Source organism: Heterodontus francisci, chromosome 13 (genome assembly GCF_036365525.1).
Source record: "Heterodontus francisci isolate sHetFra1 chromosome 13, sHetFra1.hap1, whole genome shotgun sequence".
Classification (NCBI taxonomy): domain Eukaryota; kingdom Metazoa; phylum Chordata; class Chondrichthyes; order Heterodontiformes; family Heterodontidae; genus Heterodontus; species Heterodontus francisci.
In genome coordinates, this window is record NC_090383.1 from 85646653 (window position 1) to 85663131 (window position 16479).

General features: G+C 40.2%; 1 protein-coding gene across 17 annotated transcripts in view; it reads right to left on the minus strand.

The window, feature by feature from the left end:
* The window catches only part of LOC137376473 (transcriptional-regulating factor 1-like), a 281859-nt gene that overhangs the window by 33729 nt on the left and 231651 nt on the right, over positions 1 to 16479 (minus strand). For all 17 annotated transcript variants that reach the window (XM_068045121.1, XM_068045115.1, XM_068045119.1 and 14 more), the window contains one exon: positions 3587 to 3675. In XM_068045121.1, the coding sequence (XP_067901222.1) occupies positions 3587 to 3675 (89 nt within the window). The remainder of the gene's footprint in view (positions 1 to 3586; positions 3676 to 16479) is intronic.

Below are 16479 nucleotides of genomic sequence, written 5' to 3' on the forward strand. Positions count from 1 at the left end.
CAAAATGTCTTCAATTTATTATTTGTTGACATTGCTCCCCATTCTGCGTAATTTAAATTCATGAACAACCCACCTTCATTTAATTAATTTTTCTTCGTTTCATTTTTATTATCCATGCTTGATCTTTTGCTGGCTCTTCCCATCACCTATCCCTTTCCACCTCACCCTGTTCCTCTTTGCATTCCCTCTTCCCCTTTCCTTATATCCTCCCTCTTTTCAATCTCCCCATCTCATCGCCCCTCCCAAAACTACTTGCAACACTGATTCCAATAGTGATGCATCTTTTTTCTAAAAGCCTCCAACCTTGTTTTAGCATCTGTCACACTCTCTTCCACCCTACAGACGTTTAGCTCTCCTGTTCTGGTCTCTCACTATACCCGACTCTCCATCAACTTGTAAACTCTGCTTTACCTTCCTCTTGTCCCACTCAGCAGCACCTAACCTGTCCCACCCACTCCACCAGATTAGTTATCTGACATGATTCAGAGCTAAAGTAAAGGCACCACGAATAGAGTGTGGAAAATCAACCAAGGGTCCTGCTCCTGATCACTTATGTGCACAATTCTGCGACCTAATTTTGCTGAGAGCGAGCACACAGCTGTTTGAATTTTTCCCTGCTGCTGTGAAAACAGCTCTCATTAGGTTGTCAGCCCTTCTGAGTAGACCCATGTAGATGAGACAACACTATGTAGTGCTAATGGCCACCAAAGTAGAAAAATATGAAAACAGTACAACCACACAACAAACTGAAACATTGAGCACTTGGTCTGTAATCCTGTGAGGTAGAGTAACAATTACCAAAACACTAATCAAACCCTTCACAGCAATGCTCTAAGGTAAGGTTGCAAGATTAGGTAACCTGATCCTCTATTATTTGCTGTAAGAAAGGCAAGAGTCTAGTATACAATTTTTTCAATGCAAAAATTAAATCAGTTCATGTGACCGACTGACTGAACCTTTCTTGAAATAGAGTCAGATAGAACTCCTCCCCCTCCCACCAACAGTGTAGATCTCGAATGTGCTCTCCAGAAGATAGCTCAATTTGAAAAAAAGAAACCAAATAATCAGTGGCTGCACGTCAGGAAATTCCTCAAGATGCAGGCTCTGTTTCTAGTACTACTGTAAACAGGAGAACCACAATACTCGCATAGCCCACATAATTATTAGTATTTAGCCAGAACACACTTAGCTGTTAACAAAATTGTGGAGATAAGTTACCAAGAAATTGAGTTAAAAAGGCTAACTCTCACAATAACCAAGTTCCAACCTACCCACTACAGAAAACAAAACAAATAGCAGCGCCAAATATAATACCAGGACTGACCACAGACCACACATCACTGCACATCGTTTGCAAACTTACGTCATGGATACAGTGTACTAAGGATTTACATTAGGCTGTGTTTGCTGAAAATGCAACCACTAAGTGGCACATGCACAAATGCAGCCTCAGACAAAACTGTCACGATCTGCGATGTCTCGGCAGCTGTCAGTAATAAAATGGAGTTCTATCTGCTCAATTTGACACAAAAAACAAACTGAACTCAAACGCCCTCAATGACTGCGATCGCTGCCTCCACACTTCACCCCCCAACAGTACCAGAGAAGTGACCGGGGGTGGTAGGGGAGGGGCGGGAGCGAGCAGGATGCTAGCAGCATGGTGGGAAGTGAGTGGTGGGATGGAGAGGCAAAGAGGAGGGTGTGGGAGAGAACGGCAGGAGGGAGCGGGGAAGAGAAGTGGCAATTGAGGCGCCCATTGTGGGAGGGAGCGGCGTACTGTTGGAGGAGATGGATGTGGCAACTGTGGCTATTGAGGGGTGAAGCAACACTCGGAAGTCATTACACCTGATGTCATTACGTGATGTTGACGCTTGCATGTGCAGACCCATACTGGCAAGCAGGCAAATGTTCGGATGCACTGATGACGTCGGCGATTGCTTTGCGCATGCTCTACATTGTTAGGAAACACTCCGCCAACGTTATATGCAGTAATAAGAATTGTATGCGAAAGATTTGCAAAATGGGCTGAAATAAAATGCTGCACAGTAAAGTGAATTCTTATTTCTGTTCCTGAGCTGTAGAAATATTAACATGGTGACCCTCACTTGAAGGCTGGCTAGCAGCAAGTCCAATTATACAATAGATGGAATGAGACCAAATACTGCTGAAAAAATAATGGCAAATTAACAGCACAAGCCGTTATTAATACGCCAATCAGCTAGCAAGTTCAAGGGATTAAGAGACATGCCACAGGTTGCACTTCTCCAAAACCTACTGGTCAATTTACACAATTTTGCCATTTTCTTTGCAAAAACGGCATCTCATCCTTAACCTCTGTTATTTTTAAGAATTCGCTGGATTTGCACATTAATTGCCCATTAAACTTGCTGCAGAAATTTAGGGCTGAAACTTCACAGCACAAGCAACTTTTCACAAGATATTTGTTAATGCAATGCCAATCAACCTCTCTGGTGCAAAAAGGAAACAATTTAAACTGTTCAATCTCGTTCCTGAGTAGGAACATAGCGATAGGAGTAGGTCATATACCTCCTTGAGCCTATTCTGCCATTCAATGGGATCATGGCAGATCTGCAACCAAACTCCATATACTCGCTTAGCTCCATATTTCTTAATACATTCGTTAATAAAAATCTATCAACCTCAGATTTAAATTAACTATGGACCTTCAACTGCCATTTGCTGAATAGAGTTCCAAACTTCGACCATCCTTGTGTAGAAGTGTTTCCTAACTTCACTCCTGAAAGGCTAGGCTATGTTCCCTAGTCCTAGACTCCCCAACCAAATGAAGTAGTTTCCCTCTATCTACCCTACCCGTTACTATTAATATCCTGAAAACCTGAACCAAATCACCCCTTAACCTTCTAAATTCCGGGAATACAACTCTAGTTTGTGTAATCTCTCCTCATAATGTAACCCTTGGAGTCCAGATAAGATTCTGATAAACCTACACTGCACTCACTCCTAAGCTGCATATACTCAACTGTTAATGGGGATTTTAAAAAGGTCATTTTTTTCCCTTACTCTTCCTTTTCTTTCGCTCTTGCTTAATCAAATCTTTATTTAGCTTTTTTTCTTTCTGTACCTAATTTTACTCTAATTCAACCTCCTTCTCTGTCATTCTTGTTTCTTCCTCAATCCTTAAATCTCATTGTTTCAGGAGATACACTGTTGGTCCTGACGTACCAGATGCCCCGTTGCTGTGCCATTACCAGCTCGCACTTCCAGCAATCTATGGCAAAACAAAATGAGCTGAAGAGTGCAGGAAAAGTCTAATGAAAGACGTGCATCGCAAGATGTCCCACTCCAGCCAGATCTGAGCTATTGTGTATTTTTGCAATTAATGCTTAAGACTAAGACTCATATACTCCCTCTTTTCAATCTCCCTCCCCATCCTATCGCCCCTCCCAAAACTACTTGTAACACTGATTCCAATAGTGATGCATTTTTTAAAAAAGCCTCCAACCTTGTTCTAGCAACTGCCACACTCTCCTGCACCCTACAGACTAAGACATCCTTGTCATTCTTCATATATAGCATTACATGATCCCTAAAGAAGTTCTCTTACCATTTTCTGAACCAGGAAGAAGTCCTTGTTATGTACACTCAGAGCTTTGTTGAACAGTTTCCTTTCCATCGTTGTCCACTTGTCAGAGCCTAAGAAAAAGATGACATTTTTAACAAAAACAATCAAAGGCCACTAGTTTTTTTGTTGTTGAGATTTGTTAACCTTTGGTGTGTCCACCCTTCATTTTTATTCTCTTTATAGCCATAGAGCTTTGGCAATCAAAACTGGAGATAGACTGCCAAAAGGGCAGGGAACCTTACCTTTGCCCATGCTGCTCTTCATCCAGCCACTTGAGAGTACCTGACCAAGGCCTACAACTATTTTTGTTTTGATTTTCCTCTATTCCCAGAGCCCCAGTTAGCCAGGTGCTTTCTCCACTGCATCATGGCAGAGATGTGAAGAGGGAAATTGAACCTAGAATTTGCTAGTTGATGGCATTGCACTTCCTTGTTCCAATGCACTCCTCCGTTTATCACACAAGTCCAATTCTTTGGCTGCTTACATATTGCACTTGTACGGTCCAGCACACTTGATCAAAAGCAGTGATTACGACCATCATAAACTGTCTATTGGACCTCTAGGGAATTTTTTAAACATATTTTTCAATGTTTAATAGTAGAAATGAGTTAAGACCGTTTACATGTTAAACTTGGATATCGATGACTGTTCCATCAACATCATTCGGCCAGACTACATCTGCTGCAAAGTCTAAGAGATTACCAACAACAGTAAATTTCATATCCTGAAATATTTTCACGATGAAAGTTTATACATTGAAACCCTGTCACCAAACCAAAACCCTCAGAGGTGTAGGCTGGGCTTAGTTAGTAGCACACGAATCGAGAGTTTGCAATCACAGGAACCATGACCAACCCCCAAATCCCAGAATTTGCAGCATGAATATACCATTGGTAACCAACCCTTCTGCCACTGGAAAGAGTTGCTCCTTATTTACTTTATCAAAACATTTCTATTAAATCTCCCCTTAACCTTCTTTGCTCTAAGGAAAGCAACCTCAGCTTCTCCAGTCAAACTAAGTAACTGAAGTCCCACATTATTCTAGTAAATCTCCTCTGGACCCTCTCTAAAACTATGACATCTTTTCTAAACTTTGGTGTCCAAAATTGGACACAATACTCCAGCTGGGGATAACCAGTGATTTATAAAGGTTTAGTACTCCAAGCCTGTTTATAAAGCCAAGAATCCTGTCTCAACTTTACCTGCCACTTTCAAAGATGTGTACATAGACCCCCAGGGCTCTCTGTTTCTGAACTCCCTATAAAGTTGTATGATTTTGCTTATATCGCCTCTCGTCATTCTTCCTACCAAAATGCATCACCTTATGTTTCTATGTGTTAAATTCAACTGCCATATGTATGTCCATTTCACAAGGCTATCTATGTGCTCCTGAAATATATTACTGTCCTCCTCACTTTTTACTACATTTCCAAGTTGTGTCTCATCTGCAAACTTTGAAATTATATACTGAAGTCCAGGTCATTAATATAGGTCAAAAGGACCAGTGGTCCTAATATTGACCACTGGGGGACTCGACAATAAACTTCCCTCTGTCTGAAAACAGCAGTTCATCACTAATTTCTGTCTGTCCCTTAGTCAATTTTGTAACCAAGCTCCATGTCACTTTAAACCATGGGCTTCAATTTTGCTAAGAAGTCTATTATGTAGTATTTTATCAAACACCTTCCAGAAGTCCACAACATAACTGCACAAATTGCATGGAACCCTCTCCGTTGATTTCTCAAAGAACTCAATCAAGTTAGTCAAACACCTTTTCTTTTAACAAATCTATGCTGTTATTTATTAACCCCTATTTTTCAAGTGACAATATTGTCTCAAAGTTTCCCCACCACCACTGGCGGACTGATTAGCCTGCAGTTGCTGGGTTTATCCCTCTCCCCTTTTCCCCAACAGGTGTGTAACATTTGCAATCCTCCAGTCCTCTGGCACCACCCCCATTTTTAAGGAGGATTGGAAATTGTGGCTCGAGCCTCAGTTATCGCCACTCATTTCTCTTAGCAACCAATCGGACTGGGTGACTTTTCGACGTTGAACACAGACAAAATTCCAGGCATATTGACTTAACTGCCCAAAAGCAAATTAAAAATATAAACTTAGAGACTGCCAAACTCCATGGGTGAGAGAGACAGAGATATGGATGCAGTGGTCATAATTTCACTGCAAGAAAAAGCTGCCATAATCAACTCACTGTACAACTTTTAACACCATCTCTCTTTCCCAAAAAGTTTATATACTAATTTTAATAACTAAAACTTCACATTGAGAAGGATTTCAGCATGTAGAATTTGTAGCAAGAGATACGTAGAGTGATATGGAACAAAATCTACTAAGGTAAAGATTCAATGCAGTAAGTTTCCTGTTTTTACCTTTAAAATTATACTATCACATTCATTAAACGTGAACTACTTAGAATTTCGACTTATTAATACTTTGTAATTACATTGCTAATAATATATAGGAATCTATTCACACAAGGTTGCGTAAATTTTTCTTGCTATGACTAAGTTCCCTATAACATCACAAAACAGCCAGTGCTTCATTTTTCAAATTAAGATTTGGCAGGGTGACACCAGCTTTACAATCTCCCAGTATAACTGTTGTTCAGAACTGCTTATATAATGAGGCCTGCTGGTTCACTACAGTCAGAATATAGTTACAGCTGTAAGTACAAGAAATATAAACAATATGACAACATAGATAACATTATACACTAATGACCATTCAATTCCACACTCTGGCAGACCAATAGGAAATAAAATGCAACAGTAAATTAAACTTCCTTGAGGGCTGCAGGAGTAGGAGGAGAAAGAGAACAAAAAGCGAATGTGTAGAAATTTGTCTTGGGCCGTAGAGCATTGCACTGGGATAGAATATCGGGTGATGCATATAACGGGCAACCAGTGTGATACCGCCCATTCTGTGCTCCTGTCCAAGCCAAATTTATACACCAAAAAGAGTGAGATATAGAGAGATTGCTCATGTTAATGTATTTTTCTGAAGATTGAAGTTTCAGATAGATTTTGATGCCAATCAATTAACCGCCAACACACACGAGGTAAAAAAGGTAAACATCTCACTTCCAAACACCTGAGGAGACAGAGATGGCAAAAACAGGAGCGAGCATGTGAGTTTTTCTACTCTAATATGAAATAGAGTAAATGAAATAAAATGAAGCACACAATGAAGAGAATATTTGATCTTTTAAGTGACAGAAATGGGGAAAGTACAGAATAATCATTTATTACATCACACTCTCTCTAATTTTGGCACATAGCAGAATCTTTTAATGTAGCTAGCTTTGCGAATGTGTGCAGTGTTCATCCATGCATTAGGTTCATTAAATATTAATATGACTGGGGTTAAAAGCCAAAGAATGCACTTATTTTATTAGTTATTTTCAGCCCCATTGCTGGTTGTTAAAAGCAACTGAAGAAAGGATCATGCAAACCAGGCCACTGATTTTTTTCTTCTTCTGCTAGTCACCTTTCTACAACAAAATGGCTGATTCCAAAACTCACCATGAAAGAAAATTTGGTTTGGTCACTAGGTCATCATGATGAACTAGAATTTACTTAGCCAATGGACGAATGGCAGACTTGCCTTGCTTGTTTAATTAAAATAAGCTTTTGCATGGCAAGTTGCTAGAAATGTGGGAGCAAAATGGCACGGCAATAGGGCATCTGGGATCTGTGTGAACAGGGCATGCAACTGTGTTTCCTTAACTAAACAGTTTAAAATAATGAGACAGAGGGGTTGTTTGGCAGTCATTAAGTATTATGCTGTTGAAAAAGGTACAGACTGAAATGGACAAGTCCAAAGTTTCTGTGGTGAGTTTAACTCGCATCTGCCATAAAAGTACAGGAAATTCATGCCGTTCAATGCATTTGAACAGCAAATCAGAATGTAAGATGCCGTTTTAACGAAGGCACTGGCGGAGTGGCACATCTTGAGCAACAATTTTCCGGGTTTTTGCATTTAACCCACATCTGCCCTCGCCTGAAGTTGTTGCATGATGTGTGCCATTAGCCTCACCGTTATTTTGACAGTAAATTCTGTCCCAATGAGTTTATCCTTTCCAGTAATGATTGCATGAAGAAAATCAATGTCCCCTTAGTGGTGAAAATAATGTAATGTTAAAAATTGGGTTTCTCCTTAAAGGTAGTTTACAATATGATGACCAGCTGAAGCTTTGGAAAATGTGTTATTAAGGACACCGTTCCCTTTTAAGTATGGCATATAATGCAATAGTACAAAATGATCTTAAATCTAAGGATTATAGTAAATAAATTTAGGAAACTATCAACACAGTGCAGTAAAATGGTGAATAAAGTTGAGCTGTATTAGCAGAAAAATAAGTACAAATCTAAAGAAAGTGTATTGTTGCTGTATAAAGTGTGGATCTAAGAAACTTAATGCTGAGAGCTGTGGAGAAGGAAAGGGATTTGTGCGACCATGTACATAAATCATTAAACACTCATGTGCAGGTACAAAAACGCTAAGAAAATTTTATAGGCCTTTATATCAAGGAGGTTGGAATTTAAAGTGAGGAAGTCATGTTTTGGTACTACAGTGCCTTGGTCAGACCTCCATCTGGAGTTCTGCATTCAGTTTTGGGCATCAAAAGATGCCAGATATATTGGCCTTGGAGGGAGTACAGCACAGATTCATCAGAACAATACCAGAGCTTAAAGAGTTAAATTCTGAGAACAGGGTGCATAAACTTGGTTTGTATTTCCTTGGTTTTAGCAGGCTAAGGGATGATCAAAATGATAAAGGAATTGAATTGGGTAGATACAGAGAAACTATTTGTTCTGGTAGGGGAATTCAAAACAAGGAAGCAAAATATTAAAATTCAACTTAGGCCATTTATGAGTGAAATTGGAAAGCATGCTTCCTCTGCACAGAGGATGGTAGAACTATGGAACTCTGTTAAAAATAATTCAATATAGACCAGTGAGGTGAGAGTGATTGCCCTGGATATCAAGAGTATGGCATCAAGCAGCCCTTGCCAAACTGAAGTCAATGGAAATCAAGGAGGAAACTCTCCACTGATTGGAGTCATACCAAGCACAAAGGAAGATGGCTATCCTTGTTGGAGGCCAATCACCTCAGCCCCAGGACATTGCTGCAGGAGTTCCTCAGGACAGTGTCCTGTGCCCATCCATCTTCAACTGCTTCATCAATGATGTTCCCTCCATCATAAAGGTCAGAACTGGAGATGTTCACTGTTGATTGCATAATGTTCAGTACCATTCGCGACTCCTCAGATACTGAAGCAGTCAATGTCCATATGCAGCAAGACCTGGGCAACATTCAAGCTTGGGCTGATAAGTGGCAAGTAACATTCACACCGCACAAGTGCCGGACAATGATGATCTCCAATAAACTTCTCCTCTTGACGTTCAATGACATTACCATTGCTGAATGCCCCACCGTCAACATCCTGGGGATTACCATTGACCAGAAACTTAACTGGGCCAGCGATATAAATAATGTGGCTACAGGAGCAGGTCAGAGGCTGGGAATTCTGTGGCAAGTAACTCACCTCCTGACTCCCCAAAGCCAATCATCTACAAGGCAAAAGTTAGAAGTGTGATGAAATACTGTCCACTTGCCTGGATGAGTACAGCTCCAACAACACTCAAACAGCTCAACACCATCCAGGACAAAGCAGCCCACTTGATCGGCACCCTATCCACCACCTTAAACATTCACTCCCTCCACCACTGATGAACAGTGGCAGCAGCGTTTACCATATACAAGATGCACTGCAACAACTCATCACGTCTCCTTTGACAGCATCTTCCAAACCCACGACCTCTTCCACCTAGAAGGACAAGGGCAGCAGATGCATGAGACCACCACTGCAAGTTGCCCAAGTCACACATCATCCTGACTTGGAAATATATCACCATTGCTTCACTGTCACTGGATCAAAATCCTTGAACTCCCTCCATAACAGCACTGTGGGTGAACCTGCTCCAGGTGGACTGCAACAATTCAAGAAAGCAACACCTTCTCAAGGGCAATTAGGGATGGGCAACAAATGCTGGCTTTGCTAAAAATCACAGCCTAACCCTAACCATCACAGCTCAAAAAATACAACTGCATGAGCTTTGTCAAACCCTCAATATTCTAGTTAATGGACACTGCATACATGTAATATCTTCCTCAAAACACCACATACATAATATAGCATGTCCAGTACATTATTAGGAGGAGCAGCTACTATTTGTGACTCATGCGCTGCAAGTAAAGAAAGACAAGTCATACGAACCCGGAACAGGAGTAGGCCACTTGGCCCCCTCCCCCCGAGCCTACTTCGCAATCCAATAAGATCATGGCTTATCTGACTGTAACCTTAACTCCACATTCCCGCCTACCCCCGATAACCTTTCACCCGTTTGCTTATCAAGAATCTATCTACCTCTGCCTTAAAATATTTAAAGACTCTCTTCCTCAAAAAGTGGTGGAAGCAGAGTTCCAAAGACTCACGAACCTCAGAGAAAAAATTTCTCCTCATCTGTCTTCAAATGGCGACCCCTTATTTTTTAAATAGTGACCCCCCTGGTTCTAGATTTTCCCACAAGAGGAAACATCTTTTCCACATCCACCCTGTCAAGACCCTACAGGATCTTGTATGTTTCAATCAAGTTGCCTCTTAATCTTCTAAATTCCAGCGGATGCAAGCCTAGCCTGTTGAACATTTTCCTCGTAAGACAACCCGCCCATTCTAGATATTAGTCGAGTAAACCTTCTCTGAACTGCTTCCAATGCATTTACATCCTTCCTTAAATAAGGAGACCAATACCGTACACAGTACTCCAGATGTGGTCACACCAATAACCTGTATAACTGAAGCATAACTTCCGTACTTTTGTAATCATTTATCACGAGAGGAATTGAAAACATTTTATTAGCTCTCCTAATTACCTGCTGAACCTGCATACTAACCTTTTGCGATTCATGCACTAGGACACCCAGATCCCTCTGCATCTGGGCGGCACAGTGGGGCAGTGGTTAGCACCGCAGCCTCACAGCTCCAGGGACCCGGGTTCGATTCTGGGTATGCCTGTGTGGAGTTTGCAAGTTCTCCCTGTGTCTGCGTGGGTTTTCTCCGGGTGCTCCGGTTTCCTCCCACAAGCCAAAAGACTTGCAGGTTGATAGGTAAATTGGCCATTATAAATTGTCACTAGTATAGGTAGGTGGTAGGGAAATATAGGGACAGGTGGGGATGTTTGGTAGGAATATGGGATTAGTGTAGGATTAGTATAAATGGATGGTTGATGTTCGGCACAGACTCGGTGGGCCAAAGGGCCTGTTTCAGTGCTGTATCTCTAATCAAAAAAAAATCAATTAATCTCAGAGCTCTGCAACCTTTCACCATTTAAATAATATGCTTTTTTATTCTTCCTGTCAAAATGAACAATTTTACATTTTCCCACATCATACTCCATTTGCCATATCTTTGCCCACTCACTTAACCTATCCCTTTTGGGCGGCACCGCAGCCTCACAGCTCCAGCAACCCAGGTTTTGTTCTGGGTACTGCCTGAGCGGAGTTTGCAAATTCTCCGTGACCGTGTGGGTTTCCTCCGGGTGCTCCAGTTTCCTCCCACATGCCAAAGACTTGCGGGTTGATAGGTAAATTGGCCATTGTAAAAATTGCCCCTATTGTAGGTAGGTGGTAGGAGAATTGAGGGAAGGTGAGGATGTGAGAGGGAAAATGGGATTAATGTAGGATTAGTATAAATGGGTGGTTGCTGGTCAGCGCAGACTCATTGGGCCGAAGGGCCTGTTTCGGTGCTGTATCTCTCTATGACTCTGACTTTGTAGCCTCCTTATGTCCTCTTCACAACAAGGGGAAAAAATAGAGATGTTCTTCACCCTGGCACTTGGCAGGCACCACAACCTATGGAGCTCCCAGTCATGGCTGCAGAGAACAGTATTTATTCTCCTGACTATACTGTCCATTATCACCAACACATTTCTTTTTGCTACCCTCAGCTGAATGACATCCTGCACCAAGGTGCCACGGTCAGTTTGCTGATCCACCCTCAGTCCTTGTTCTCATCCACACAGGTAGCAAGCACCTCGTATCTGTTGGTCAAAGTCAAGGGCTGAAGCTCCTCCATCACTACGAGCTGGATCCCCATACCTGCCTGGCTTGCAGTCACATTTTCCTGTCCCTGGTCACTGACCAACTCTCAAATTCTTCTTAACCTAAGGGGTGTGACTGCCTCCAGGAACAAAGTGTCCATGTAACTTTCCTCCACTCTGGTGCCCCGAAATGTCTGCAACTCAAATTCCAGCTCTGTAACTCTGAGCCGAAGTTGCTCAAACTGCAGACACTTACTGCTCATATGGTTGTTCGGGATTGCAATGCGTTCCACAGATTCCCACATGTTGCAATTACAGCACACCACCAGGCCTGGCATTTCTGTATAACTTTATTTATTTATTTGATTAGTTAATTAGTTACTAATTTAGTTAGCTAAAGTAATAGTAAATTACAGTCTCCTAGCTTGGAACACTCACCAGCTACTGGAGGTGAAACAAAAATAAAAAAGCAGCACCTCCTTTCCCCCTCTGCACCAAATTCCCACTTGGACCAAATTGCTGACTTAGCACTTGATCCATAAAGCTCTCTCTTCACAGATCACTCTGTGCGGTAACAACCACGGTCTACTTTTATAGACAGCCTTCTCACACCCAAGTTACAGTTGCGAAGTCAGCTTCCTGCTATAGTAATCAACACTTATCCAGGCAACTGCTTTCAGCTGATTGACAGTTAACTGCCACTGCCAGGCAGTTTCTATTAAGGTTTCTAGGTAGCTTAACTATCTTGCCATTTTAAAGTTCTAAGTCAGAGTCTGATTGTTAATCTAAATTACAGCTCAAGAAATTACCTGAGAGATCCCACTCCCGACTTCACATTTGGTCCACAAAGCACTCTGTTCACAGATCATTCTGTGCTCCCCACTCGGTAGACTATTCAACCATGGGGGAATCCTAGCAGAGCCAAATCCTGTCCTCATCAGGTGCCCACACAGGCATTTCCAGCAGAGTTCACTGGACACAAATCAGGAAAAGGGACTCTAACCTAAAACTGTTGAGGCCAATTGTAGTTTCCTCAGTGACTGGATATGAGGAGAACTAGGAGATAAAAATTACACAGCTCATTACAAAGAAAATTATCCTTTTGTTCTAATGCTAAAAATAAACACGATGACATAAGCCTGTCCACAACATTATTAGAGGATGTAAAATTATCCTTGTTAATATTTTGACCCTACTGTAATACATAATGCAACAATTTGGTGATAATGAACAAAATTAGTTAAAATTCTTGCATTCTCTATAACACATGGAAATTAAAAACTGAGTTTATTGCCTTTATAAAAAATGTCAAGGTCTGCATAAAGTAGAACTTCATAATGAAAAATTGCACACAGCCTTAATACAACATACATTTTACGTACATTCAATTATTTTTGCTGTAGACTGGTACTTGTTTCATCACATCTAATCAAGGGGTTATTAGACACTTCAGAGAAATACCACTATTAAGTTTAATTACTACACAAACAAATTGCTGGTGCTATTTAAACAGAATAACCTGTTACTGTCTGTAACTGTATCATTTTCAGAACCAAATCACGCAGTTTATATTTTATTTCGATATAAATTACATTCCAAATTAATTTGCAGCAGCTGAACCATGACTAGATTTAGCAAATTGGTTTTCTTCAAATGGATTTACATTACCACAGGAAACCTGAAGTGAGATAAAGCCAATCAATTCTCTAACATTAAAAACAGAAAATACTGGAAATACTCAACTGGTCAGGCAGCATCGGTACAGTATGAAACAGGACGATGACCTTTCGTCAGAACTCTCTAGTTTGTCTTCATTACAGGACAGGATCAATTTCCAACCTTTTTGCTACACTGCTAGTCCTGTGTGCCTTCCTGCATCAGTAACTGTGCATTTGTTTTGTTTCTGAATGTTTCAATACAGTTAACTTTCACTGCACTGTGCTCATTTATTTCTTAATTTTGTTAGTTTAAAATATGAAGCTATCACTCAATTACAGAGCTTGCAGTTTTTCTCAGCTTATACAAATTATACAACACCACATAAAGTCGTCTAAATTTACTATAATTTCATTAATAATTTAAATACTTACATTCTACTTCTCAAGTCTCCTTTCTAATGAGGACAAAGTTCAGCTTCTCTATAAAAGGTCCTTCCATCAACCTAGTTTTCCTTCATTTTACTCTTACTATTGTCTTAGCTTATTCATTTTTTTTTTAAATCAGTACAGTGGAGGGTCAAGACTCAACTTTATAATATTTCATCATTACTTTCCCCCACTTGCATTTTTTGGATCTTCTAAACTATCTGTAAAATTAATGGGGAGGCAATGAGAAATTCATAGATACTATCTTCTCCAATCTCCTTAATGATTTTATTTTGGCTCCCGAGTCCTTGTGCTTGAATTTCCTACTTACTCAGAAATAGGAAGAACATGCCCAAAATGGTGATTTTTCTCACTGATGAGATTCTGTAACATATTCTCTGACATAACTGTATACTGTACCATTTTTATTTGTTAGCTTATCCTTTTTGAATTTTAAACTTAACTCCATTATTTGCATTTAAAACAGGAAATCTCCCAATCTCCTATTAGCAATGATATTCAACACCAACTTATATTTATATGACACCTTTAACATAATAAAACGTCCCAAGCTGCTTTACAGGAGCTTTATAAAACAAAATATGACAGCCAGCCACAAAAGGAGATATTAGGAAATATTATTTACGTTATATACCATTCATATATTTGGGGAGGCAATGGCGTAGTGGTAATGTCACTGGACTAGCAATGCAGAGGCCCAGGCTAGTGCTCCGGAGATATGGGTTCGAATCCCACAACAGATGGTGAAATTTGGAATTCAATTAATAAATCTGGAATTTAAAAGGTGACCATGAAACCATTGTAAAAACCCATCTGGTTCACTAATGTTCTTTAGTGAAGGAAATCTGCTGTCCTTACCTGGTCTGGCCTACATGTGAGTCCAGACCCACAGCAATGTGGTTGACTCAAATACCCTCTGAAATGGTCTAGTAAACCACTCAGTTCAAGGGCAATTAGGGATGGGCAATAAATGCTGGCCTAGCCACATCCCATAGACAAATAAAACAAAAGTCTGTCATTATTTTTCCATTACTCAGTGGTGAAAGACAATATGTTCACATGTAGTAACTGAGGATATTCCCAATTTGATTTGGATACTCTTCACATACTTTTTCCTATTCTCAGTGCAAATCATCACTTGCACAAGTAAGCCGACACTGCTTATGAATCAAATCATAGCTTTATCAGAGAAGTAACCTAGGAGTTAGCATGCACAGGGTGAAGTGATATTGCTAGGATTACGGAATATAGTGCAAACAAGGATCCTACTTCCATCTGGGGCTCTTAAATTGAATTGGACCGAGTGCAGGTCAGGCTATAAACTATGAATCAGGCTTATGAAGTACATATAAGAAAAGTATGAGCAAACAAAACAGATTTCACTCGATTACAAAAGTTACAAAGTCTTTTGAGGTTTTCCATAATGATGCTTTCTTGAACCAGTAATGTTTATACATGAAATTATGTCTTCTTGAGTTTTGCTGCTCGCATCAACTTCTAAGTGGCCTGACGAGGCAGAAATCTACTAAAGAGTCTGAATACCAATATGCCGTTCTAGAAACTAAACTCAGACAAGGGATCAGCCTTTCAGATTTAAATACTACTGATACTATCACAGAAGCGTTCTGAAGCAACAGGCTGGCTTCCCAGACACCTGTTTTCAGCCATCCACCCCATTCAGGAAAAAGTGAAGCTGTGAAAGCCAGAATTATTTTTCTTACTTTATCAAGATGAAAGTATTAAGGGGAAAAATTAAACTTTGGCAATAACATAACCAGCAACATTCTGCAATTTGCACACTGAAGTATTCCCATTTACAAATTATAACTGAATTTTGGGATTTGGTGTAAACTGTGAATTTCTTATTCTACTTTGCCAAATAAAAACTAATTTGCCTGGAAACAAGCAACAACTGTGGATGTGGATACAGCAGAACATTCATTTGTATAAGGTGTGAATTCAGTTGCGTTTCAGTCAAATGTATTTATCTGGATATGTGCGTTTGTTGCACTATTACATGTGTGTGTATATATACACACACACATTGTATATAAGCATGGCTGGACACCTAATTTCAAAATGAATTAAGTGGATAAAAACAAACTTGCTGCACTTCTTCAGAGTGCAAGCGGCATAGCACAAGACTTTGGTTAACCTAGTATGCAGGTTACTGCAAGCGAGTCATTGGCAATCTTCTGGCTCTTGGAACTCAACAATTGCAGAACACTTGAAAGCTATAACTGCAGAGAGAGACACTGGGCCCAGAGTTTAATTCTGGGCAAGTGGGTGGGTTTTAAATGGGTTAAAATTGGGCCAAAAAAGTCAGAGGAAAGAGAGATTAAAATCATGAAGTTAACTCAACTATGGGTTCATTATAATGAATAATCTTAATAGTCATCCCTAGTTTCCAAATATTTCCATTTACAAGGCTATTCTAGGGAGCAATAATTCCAACAGGTAAATAGACCTATCAGATGACGGAACAGAATATCTGCTTTCCAACATTAGTAGTTGTGATCAGATTGTTTAAGAAAGTAAAAGTCAAGGACTGGTTGGGGTGTGCAGTAAATGAACAATATGTTAATTTAGGAAAATTGGTTACAATCGCAAAGAGCTCAAATAGCAAGTGACGCAATTAGAAAGCAAGTCA